The 11,682-nt window shown below is 40.6% G+C and overlaps 1 protein-coding gene across 2 annotated transcripts in view; it reads left to right on the top strand.

Moving 5' to 3' along the window:
* The first annotated feature begins 50 nt into the window (after positions 1–50).
* CHEK2 (checkpoint kinase 2) overlaps positions 51–11,682 on the top strand; it is a 48,772-nt gene continuing 37,140 nt past the window's right edge. The window contains exons 1-4 of one of the 2 annotated variants that reach the window (XM_065417810.1): positions 51–108; positions 1,163–1,261; positions 1,821–2,075; positions 4,292–4,416. In XM_065417810.1, coding sequence (XP_065273882.1) covers positions 51–108; positions 1,163–1,261; positions 1,821–2,075; positions 4,292–4,416 — 537 coding nt within the window. The remainder of the gene's footprint in view (positions 109–1,162; positions 1,262–1,820; positions 2,076–4,291; positions 4,417–11,682) is intronic. The other variant, XM_065417811.1, reaches the window with a different exon arrangement.

Genomic DNA, 11,682 nt, shown 5'->3' with positions numbered 1-11,682 from the left:
ACGCCGGATTGGCTGAGTTTATAAGAAGAATCGCGCGGGGCGCATGCGCAATGAGCGGCGAGGTCGGGCTCGGAGTCGGGTCACCATTCATTAGGTGCGCGCGCGCGGGTGAGTCCGGGTCTCAGGGTCGCGTGGTGGTCAGTCCCCATTGCCCTCTGCGTGAGTCCGCACGCGCCGGTAGGCCCGGCCGCGGCCTGCCCCCGCCGCGCTGCACCCTCGAGGGGCGGGGCCAGGCCGTCTGACGGGGGCACCCCTGGGTGCCGACTCGTTCACGCGGCTGACTGGGCGCCGGGTGCGCTGGTCTCTGCCCCGTGGTGGCCGCAGCCCAGCCTGCCCGGCCCTCGGAGCCCTTCCTCCCAATGCCACACTGGGCGGGTCCCGCGGAGCAAGGCGCGGGGAGACTGGTTGGCGGGATGCTGTGCTGCAACTGGTGCGGGAGGGTCTGCCTCAGCACTAGCCAGGGAGGCTCTCCCCCGCAGTGATTTACCTCCCTGCCAGCTGCCTGAAACAAGGTGCCCGTGCTGCGGGGGGAGGGCACGTGACCACTCTTGCGGCTTCCCTGTCCGAAAGTCATTTTTCTGCGGGGAAGCAAGGAAATCTGCATGTGACGTGAAGTCTGTGCGTGTGCAGTGGTGCAAAATTCCTCAGGAGAACTTTTTGGAGGTGACATGAACTGCCCACTCCTGGCTCCTGCAACCTCGTGTTTCTCTGCCAGAGTTGGGGCCTTTGCACTAGTGTCCTTGTTGTGTTTCAATTTGGGTAACAGCCTCTTGTTTCCCATAACTATCTGTTTTAGTGGCTTCTACAGTACCTATCACAACAGTCCCCAAAATGCTCTCTGTCTCTGATGGGTTAAATGTATCCAACATCTTTTACTTTCCATCCTATGCTATACGTTACTATACATTGTGAAAAGGCTCCTGTGCATCTTCCCTAAGGTAGCTGCATCTCAGATGGGGGCTAAGCAATTGCTGCTGGAATGATCAGTACTGTGGAGAAGTGCTTTGGGGGGTCTCTTTAGCTGAAATGTACTGTGGAAATACATGATCATTATAATCTTCATTAACTACTTTACAGATTATTTCGTGCTCTGATGCCTATTTCTTGCGCAAGTGTAGCAGCTGATTTTATAAGCTTCATGTCATTGTGTACCTATGTAGAGTATCTGCAATCAAGGTTGAGACTTTAGGTGTGTATCCAAAGCTAAGGCAAAAACAAAAGAAACAACCTCTCTTGGGATGTCCAGCAGTTTATCAGAGTAGTAAGTAGTATAAAATGAAGTTGACAGTTTATTTATTTATTTTTTAAAAACACACAACACAGACTGTCCTCTTTTTTAAGAACGGTACCAATATTGGGAAGGGATAGCATCAGAAGCTTTCCTATAATATTGAATGTTTTTTTGCTTAGGATTTGCTACTTGTAGCATTCTTTTTGCCAAGGTGAATCATTGTCTAATTTGTCCCTTTCTGTTTGGAGAGCTATTGCTGTTGTTGTACAAATGCACATGAAATCTGTGCCCTGAAGAGCTTACCCAAAAGTCAGGGATTGTGGTTTAACTGCTGCTGTACAACCAGCAGAGGGAGTGTTACCCATTTTTTTGAAATTCTTGTTCAATGGAAGTGGATTACAAAAAAAAATAGAGCAAGCGGAACATTACCCACAAGGCTGCTGAGTTCTTTAGGCCAGAAATTTTACCTGGAAAACTACTACATTGTCTGTTTTAATTGTATTTAAATATTTGTCAGCTGAATTAGCTTTGGTGATGAGAAATCCTATACAATATAAAGTAATCTCTGTTTTAAACTTTGGTTCTGAAGCCAAGATGTCTCGAGAGACTGGAAATGAATCCCAGCAATCTCAAGGTGCCCAGCAGTCTCAGGGTGGTACAAGTTCTTCCTCCAGTGGATCACAGAGTGCCAGTCAGTCTTCTTCCAGTTCTGGGACCCTCAGTTCTTTGGACACAGTTCCTACTCAGGAACTTCCTTCAATTCCTGAGGATCAGGAACCTGAAGAAATCGTTCCTCAGCCATGGGGTCGACTCTTTGCACTTGGAAAGGGTTTCTGCAATTATGGTATGTATATACCATAGTGGGTTCTCTCAAGCCAATGTGTGTAATAGGACAAAAAATCCTGAAGAAGTTTAATAAAATGGAATATTTCACTTTTGAATGAATGGTAAAGTATAATTGATGGTGTGATTGCAGTTTTTGTTTGGATTTTTGTAGAGTGTATATTCAGTAAGAAACATTGCTGCCATAGGGAACTGAGATACACAGCATCTACCAATCTGGAGGAAGAATTTTTTCAGAATTCTCCTTTTCTGCCTCCCTATTTGCCTGGCTAAGATTTTGTGCTATTGAATGTTAGTATAGCCATATATTTGTAAAATTTGACCCCAGAGCAGAATGAAACAAAACCTTTTAACTTGTCTCATTACTGAACCCAAGGTGGGGAAAAAGAATAATGATATCTATAAGAATAATTTGATGCCTAGATGCATGCCATCTATCTGCTAGAACTAAAAAAAGCTGTTTTAATCTGCATGACTCAGTAGCAGTCTGTATGCTCTTCCTGGTCTTAGGCAGAGCAAGTCAAGTGCAGATGGACATACTGTGGGAGCAGTGCTTTTGCCATGATCTCATGTCAGTCTGCTGTATTGACTTGGAGTAGATAGACCTTAGAGCCACAACAGGCTTCACTTGCTTGTTAGCGGTCTGCCATTAGGTTTTCCTTTGTTAATAATGCACAGTTACCTTATTTTTAAAAATAGATTAATAGAGTAAATTTATAACAGTTCTGTCACAGTTCTATCAGGCAGTGTCTGCATTTTTCTGGTGGTAACTGTGACTCCTCTTAAAAAGGGATATGAAAAATTACCATGTCTATTAGCCCAGAGTCGATACAAAAAGATTTTCTTTTACATCAAGTATCAGAGGGGTAGCCGTGTTAGAGGTGCCTAATGAATTTGAAATTCTACCTCCCTTCTAGCTGAATTTGAAATTCTACCTCCCTTCTAGCTGCTGGAAGGGAAAAGGTGCATTCTGCTTCTAGTGCCTTCCCCCAAACCTCCTAGCTGCTGTTAAGGCGAAGGGTTTCCACTACTTTACACATTGTTCAGCTTCCTGGGTGCTGTGGGGGGCAGGGGAATAAGTCTCTTTTACTGTCACTCTTCCCCAGCCTTCGATTTTTGAAACTTCTCTAGTGGATTGATCATTCCATCTCAATACTAAATTTGAGTATCTCTGTTATTGCTCAAAGTTCTCCCAAGCACCAGCAATCTAAAATTAATCTTATTCTAGTCAATTTCACACCTGTCCATCAGTGAAACCGACCAGAGTTGTGTTTATCTTACATTGCTGTTGCCTGACAAAGTTCTGAGCAACAGCAGAAGCCTTGGAGCTATCTGCAGAAATGGGGACATCATATAAAACTAGATTCATGTTTGAAAAACTATTATTACAATTATAAGGGCTAGAAACTTAAAGGGATACCCTCAACATGAAATGTAGTAAATCTTTAATTTAAAAAAAAAAAAAAAAAGGCTAAATAGTTTCAGGCATTACAACTGACCCTGAGCCTCCCTGACAATTTGCTTTTTCTATTTTTAAAAAAACCTTTGCATCTTCCCTGTAGCTGTGTGAAAGACTCACAGAAATTACTAAACTTTAAGCCCTGATCCTGCAAACAATTATGCACATGAATGATCCCAATGCAATTACTTACATAAGTAAAACTAAGCATGTTTGTAAGGATTGAAGCATTAGTTGGGATTGTCACATCACTAGATTTTTGAGAACCTTTTAACTGCCACATCTGGGCATTATTTTTTCTTGTTGCTGCAGTTTTGTTTATTATTATTGCTCTAGATATTAATGTTTTGGTTCTTTAAATTAGCTTTTCACCATTTAAAAATTGACTGATTACGCATAGTTTATTTTAAAAGGGTCTGATTCTTTATGCATATGAATTCTGGTGTTTCTCAAACAGATTTTGTAATTTTTGGAGTGAGACAATTTTTATTTTGCTTAACATTTTCATTCTTATACAAGAAATGTTAAATGTGAGTCATGTTAAAAGGGACAGAACGGGGGTGGGAAACAAGTGTTTTCTATCTTTATTTAGAAATAAAGAAGTATCATAGGGTTCAGGCAGTGTCTGATGAATCTTGCTTTGTCTCCTGTTCCAAGTGCTATCATTTGGTACCATTTTGCAGTGGTAGGTCTAACTTACTGGAATTTTGTGTTCTCTCTCTCTCTCTCTTCCTTCCTCCTTGTCCCCCCAATCCCAGACTGCGTAAATGACGAGTGTTGGTTTGGCAGAGACAGAAGCTGTGATTATAGCTTTGCTAAGCTAGGGTTGACCGAGACAGGCTTATACCAAAACTACAGCAAGAAGCACTTCCGAATCTTCAGGGTAGGTGCTAAAAAGGCCATTTTACCCCTTTCCCTCTGTTCTGTAAAGAAGGAAACTGGATTAACTGAAAAATTCTAAATCAAAGCTTCACTGCTTTTCAGACAAGGTGGATTGATTTAAATCAGCAACCAGGAAGCCTTGATTTAAATCAGGGGTAGGCAACCTATGGCATGCGTGCCAAAGGCAGCACGCGAGCTGATTTTCAGTGGCACTCACACTGCCCGGGTCCTGGCCAGTGGTCCGGAGGATCTGCATTTTAATTTAATTTTAAATGAAGCTTCTTAAACATTTTAAAAGCCTTATTTAATTTACATACAACAATAGTTTAGTTATATATTATAGACTTATAGAAAGAGACCTTCTAAAAACATTAAAATGTATTACTGGCACATGAAACCTTAAATTAGAGTGAATAAATGAAGACTTGGCACACCGTTTCTGAAAGGTTGCAGACCCCTGATTTAAAAAATCAATTCGAATCTTACTTTGCATACATAGTTTTTAGTTATTTTCTTAACGAAAAGTTGGTTCTCATTGGTTGGTAACCATTAAAACATACTGATTTGCAACTAAATATAGCCTTTACACTAAATGTAGTACCAGGAGAATGTGCTATATTTATCCACGTTTATTTAGACAATTATATAGCGTAACATACATTTATTTGTGTTCTGAATTTTTGCATTTTTTTTATTCTGTTAGAAATGGTGAATGGTGCATTTCTTATTAGTAGGTGATTTTAATTTTTACTTGTGATTTGTGTCAAGCTCTATTTGGATGGAAACTGGAATTCAATTAAAAATGAGCAAAACCAGCATAACTAACTTACAAGTCTTAAACTGGGGTCCTACATGGATTAGTTCTTGGTCCTACGCTGTTTAATAACCTATAAGAAAACATAAAATCATCACTCATAAAGTGATTACCTGCCTCTGGAGATTTCCATTACTTGCATCTGAAGAAGTGAGGTTCTTACCCACGAAAGCTTATGCTCCCAATACTTCTGTTAGTCTTAAAGGTGCCACAGGACCCTCTGTTGCTTTTTACAGATTCAGACTAACACGGCTACCCCTCTGATACTGGTAAAGTTTGCAGATGACACACAAGTTGGGAGAGGTAGTGAAGCAGACAGACAGATCACTGATTCAGAGCGACCTAGATCTCTTGGTAAACGAGCAAGAAAACAATATATGTTTTAACATGGCTAAATTTAAATGTATACATCTAGAAACAAAGAGTGTAGGTCATACTTACAGTGTGGGGGGCCTCTATCCTGGGAAGCAGTGACTCTGAAAAAGATTTGAGGGATGTGATGGATAATTAGCTGAACATGAGCTCCCAATATAAATACTGCGGCCAAAAGAACTAATCCTATCCTAGGATGCATAAACGGGTATGTTGAGTAGGAGTAGATAGGTTATTTTACCTCTGTATTTGGCATTTGTGTGACTGCTGCTGAAATACTGTGTCCAGTTCTGGTGCCCACAATTCAAGAAGGATGCTGATAAATTGTAGAGGGTTCAAAGAAGAGCCATGAGAGGGATGAAAAGAGCTCAATCTCTTAAACTTAACAAAGAGAAGGTTAAGGGGTGACTTGATAAGTCTATAAGTACCTACATGGGGAACAAATATTTAATAATGGGTTCTTCAGTCCAGCAGAGAAAGGTGTAACCTGATCCAATGGCTGGAAGCTAAAGCTAGTCAAATTCAGACTGGAAATAAGGTGTAAATTTTTAATGGTGAGAATAATTAACCATTGGAACAGTTTACCCAGGATTGGGGCTGATTCTTCATCACTGAGAATTTTATATCAAGATTGGATGATTTTCTGAAAGATATATTATTTTAGGGAGGCTCTATGCTCTGGGTTATACAAGAGATCAGACTAGATGATTAAAATGGTCCCTTCTGGCCATAGAATCTATGAATGTTTTTATTGGTCAAATAAAACTACGTTAAATGTGCTCGATACACAAGAAGATGTAAAAGGTGTCAAAACATGCTTGGCATTTAAAACTAACTGATTTATTAAATAAAAGAAGTATATGAAGTTAATGAATCTGTGATGGTTTCTGGTCACTATGTATTTAAGGATTTTAGAACTAGTAGATTTCATCCCCTCACTGTTTTCATACATCGATTGGAAGAGGAAAACAAGCTTTCCTGATTTTTCAACTCCCAATCATTTTCTTATCTTTGAAGGAACTAGTCATTGATCTGAATAAGTTGAAAAAAATGAAATGAAGAAAATATCCTCTCTGCACATGTAGAAGAGGCTACTGCTGTCAAAAGCTGGTTTGCATGTCAGAAAATTCTGGTTTCCGATGCTTAGCCAGTGACTTCTAGCAGTTCAGAGATTTGACTTTCTATAAAACTTTGGGAGTAAACATGTACTGCTTAATATTTTTTCATTTAATTTACATGATTTTAATAGATTATAGTAAATGTAGGCCTTAACATTGGTTGTCATAATTTAATTTTAAATAGGTTTATTTTTTAAAAGAATGTAGTTAATTTAAATAAAAATCTGTTTTTTTTTTTTTTTCTTTTTAAAAAATCACTGATTTTTATCCACCTTGTTTTCATAGACGTGAGTCATAGAGTTTAAGGCTAGAAGGGACCACTCGGTTATCTAGTCTGACCACCTGTACATCAGAGACCACTGATATCACTCAACATTCACATACTAAACTCAACAACCAAAATTAGACCAAACTATTAGTCTCCAGGAGACTAAACTGTTATGTGCCACATGCAGAGAATAGGGATGCCAGGGGTCTCAAACACAGGGCAGTGGGGCTGCTGAAAGCATGAGCTTTTTCCTCTGCACCACTGAGCTGCAAGGGGAGATGAGGGAACTGATGCTAAAACCCCACCACCAAAAGTTACACCCACTGAGTGCACAAGGTCAGATGACTAACAGAACACTGCTGATTGGATACCACTCGCTATAAAGTTTGCTCTTCCTGTCCCATCTCTTGTCTGAGCAACATGCCTACTGACTAGTTGCCAGGCCTGTTGCTGCGCAGACCTCTGAGACCAAGGCTAGGTCTAGACTGGGGGGGGGGGGGGGGGGGTTGACCTAAGATACGCAACTTCAGCTACGCGAATAGCGTAGCTGAAGTCGGCGTATCTTAGGGTGATTTACCTGGCTGTGAGGACGGTGGCGAGTCGACTGCTGCTGCTCCCCCATCAACTCCGCTTCCGCCTCTTGCCGCGGTGGAGTTCCGGGTCGATGAAAGAGCGATCGGGGATCGATTTTATTGCATCTAGTGTAGACACGATAAATTGATCCCCGATAGATCAATCACTACCCGCCGATCTGGCGGGTAGTGTAGACGTACCCCAAGTCTCTGCTTCCTCTCCTGGTTGCTACTTCTTATTCCTGCTACCATGCCTCGTCCCTGCTACCTACTGTGTCTCTTCCCTGCTCCTGTTACCAGATCTGTTTCTTGATTCCTGCTTCCTCACTCAGACCTCAGTTGCTGACTCCAGCTTTGACCCTTGGCATGACTTCTGGCTCTGACTCTAGCTTGTCCGTTGGTGTGAGTGGTCCGTTGGAGTTTACTCCTGGCTCCAACCACTAGGTCAGAGAACCCACATTAAGGGCTCTAACAAAGAGGGACTGTGGTGCACCAGTACATGAGGCCGTTGCAAAGGCAGAGAAATGATTAAATGAGCTATATAACCACCATCCACACACACTGCAGAGGAAGGCAAAATAACCTCAGGGTCACTGCCAATCTGACCTGGGGGGAAATTCCTTCCCTGTCTCCGCATATGGCGATAAGTTAGACCCTGAGCATGTGAGCAAGAACCAGCCAGCTAAGCAACTGAGAGAGAGAATGCTTGGGGCCACTTCAGAGCCCGGTGTACCCCACTAAGTGTCCCATCTCCAGCCATATCCATTCCTGAGGCTTCAGAGGAAGAAAATTAATAAAAAAACAACAAAAAACCCTCCCAGAATATTATCTCTTCTCTGGATCTCTCCTACTTTAATCTTTCTTGAACATGGGTGACCAAATGAGGTCTTACGAATGTCTTGTACAGTGGCACTAATACTTCTCTAGCTCTACTGGAAATCACCTAATAAATTGTAGGATCACATTTGCCTTATTCACAGCTGGTAGCAGTTCATAGTCATCCTGCGATCGACCCACACACCCAGGTGTCTCTCCTCTCTCACTTCCAACTTAGGAGCTCCCAGCTTATTGCAGAAATTCTCATTATTAGACTTTAAGTGCATGACCTTGCACTTTGTAGTATTGAATTTTATTCCATTTCTGTCACTCCAGTCTTCAAGGTCAGCCAGATCTTCCTTTATAATGTTCTGATCTTCCTCTGTATTGACAGTGCCTCTCAACTTTGTATTATCATCATATTTAATTAGCACACTCCTACTTTTTGTGCCAAGGTCATTATTAAAAATATAGAACAACATTGGTCCCAAGACCAGTCCTTGAGGAACTTTGCTATTAACCTCTTTCTAGTCCAATAATGTAACTTTCAGCACAACCCATTGCCGTCTCCCCTTTAGCCACTTCCTTATCCACCTTACCATGCTTATACTGATCCCCATCTTCTGTAATTTAACTATTAATTGCCCATGTGGTACTGTGTCAAATGCTTTAGTGAAGTCCACGTATGTTAGATCTACTGCACTTACCTTATCTAAAAATTCAGTTAATCTGGCATGATCTACCTTTGTTTAATCCATGTTGCATTACGTCCCCATTACATTTACTTCTATGAATTTAATTATCCTTTCCTTCACAATTTGCTCTAAAATCTTGCATACCACAGGGCAAACTAACTGGTCTGTAACTGGCCGAATCACTTTTTGTTTTTGTTTTTTCCTTTTCTTAAATATAGCCTGACATTAGCTATTCTCCAGTCATATGGTACTACCCCTGAATAGATAGGTTTATTACAAATCCTTGCTACTGGACTAGACATCCCACATGACAGCTCTTTCAGTATTCTGGGATGGAAATTATCCAGCCCCTCTGATTTGAGCACGAGTTTTTCTTCCACATCAGATGTGGTAATTTCCATTTCTAGTCACTCATTTCCATCAGCCAGACTGCCTTCATGCCCATTCTATATTATCATTGTTATTGAGAGCTGAGGTCAAATATTCATTTAGTTTTTTGGTCATACCTAAATTATCTTTTAATCTCCTTCCCATCCACACTGCATAGCAGCCCAACTTCATTCTTCCTTAATCTCTTTTTAGTTGTATAACTAAAAAACCTCTTTATTATTTATTTTAATTTCCTTGGCAAGAGCTAATTCAGCCTGACTTTTAGCAATTCTCATTTTATTCCATTTTCTGACCTCCATGATGTAGCTTTCTTTGCTAATCAACTCCTTTCTTCATTCTCTATATGTTCTCTGCTTACTCCTAATAACCTTTTTAGGTAGATATTCATCCAGCTGGGTCTGAGCCTTTCCCTACGAGTTTTTTTTCCCCTTTCTTGGGAAATTTCAGATAGTTTTTGTATAGTTGATTTGAAGAAATTCCATGCCTCTTCTGCATTTTTAAGTCTATGAGCTTTTCGGTCCAACTGACTTCTTAAACTAGTTCTCTTAATTTCCCAAACTTTGCCCTTTTGAAATAAATGATGATGATCTGGTTTTGATTATCCTTCTACAGATGCCCCCCGGGTTACGCAAACCTGATTTATGCAAATCCTCAGTTATGGAAAAAGTTCCGTAAGCTAGAAACAGGAGTGGGGTTTTTTTGGTTTTTTTCTCTGCATAATGGTCAGGTATACGTTTCCGACTTGTGCAAAATTCGAGTTATGCAAGGTGTTCCGGAACGGAACGCTTGCGTAAATCGGGGAGCGACTGTATTTAATTTAAATTGAATCAACTTGCGATCATGCTATCCAAGGTTATTTCCTACAATCAGCTCTTCTATGATGTCCTTCCTACTTACTAAAATCTAGTCCATGACAGTTTGATGAAGAAAACTGTAATCTGTCACATCCAAGAATAATTGGGCCCCAACAGTATTAATAGCATTTATTCTCCCATCTGTATCCGGGAGGTTAGTCTCCCATTATGCCACAATTCCCAACAGTATTTATCTCTTTAATAATATTAAAGCGATCACTATCCATGTCTGAGTCTGACCTGGGGGTCTCTTCTATTGATTTTAAGGGCTAAAAAGAGTTAAAGATGTTTAACCTTTTTATTGTGTAACATTAAAACAGTGATACTTAGTTGTTTTTGTTTTTTAACAGAGGCCTTGGTTTTACTTGGTTTCTTGGCAAACGTGTAAAAGTATTTATTTTAAAACTGAAAGTTTATTGATTTAAACACAGAAAAAAACAAGAAATGAAAACAGGCATTTGTATTGAAACTGAAATTGAATGATTATGCAAAACTTAATTAAAATTTTTACAAAATATAGGTTTTTTATTTTTATTAACCCTTTCCATCAAAAAAGGGTAATTTTACTTTGTTATGATGTGTGAAGAGTATTTACTTCTCCTGTTTCTAACAAATAGACACAAGGTGGTGGGGAGAGAGATGATAGAAAGGTGGAGGAAATTCAGATTTGTTGTTTTTGGAACACTGGACGATTATGAATGAAGGCTTTGTCTGGCAGGTTGACCGTGACACCTCTTGCTTGGATCCTGGTACACATCATCTGATTGGGTTTTTCTCCTTAGACAGGGCAGGATTGTGGTCATCTCAACTGCCTGTGCTGATGCAGTGCAGCTGATTTCAGGATTTGATGAAAAGCCAAGAGCATGAGAGAGAGGCTAGGAGGAAGGAAAGGGGACAAAGTAACACAAAAGGAAAGGAGGCGGAACAGGATCCTTGCATGCCTGTGCCGTGCTGGCAATTAGGTAGCCACACAGATGGGCTGGATGTCATGATGATCTAATGATTTTTAGGACTTTCAAGTGAAAAACAAAAGTTCCTTGAACAAGAGCAAGGCCTACTGGCCTTCCACTCAGGCTGAAAATCCTTCAGTCTGGTCTGCACCTTCTGTCTTGGGGTCAGAGAAGATGACGAGATGAGTGGGGATGCAAGGTGGGACAGGAGAGTGATCTCTCCCCCACTCCTAAAGTCTCTTTTAAGAACTCCCAAAGGGGGAAAAGTGGGCATCATAGTTCATCCCCCTTATTATTTTGTTTACCAGCTAGGCCTAATATTTACCACACTAATTTTAGTTAATTCATTTCTGGCTTTACATTTTATTTTCTTTACTAAACATGATTTTAACAGTTTTTAAACTATATTAGTCGGCTT

Source organism: Emys orbicularis, chromosome 16 (genome assembly GCF_028017835.1).
Source record: "Emys orbicularis isolate rEmyOrb1 chromosome 16, rEmyOrb1.hap1, whole genome shotgun sequence".
In the NCBI taxonomy this organism is placed as follows: Eukaryota; Metazoa; Chordata; order Testudines; family Emydidae; genus Emys; species Emys orbicularis.
The sequence above is the reverse complement of the archived record's forward strand: the minus strand, read 5'-3'. Positions and strand labels throughout refer to the sequence as shown.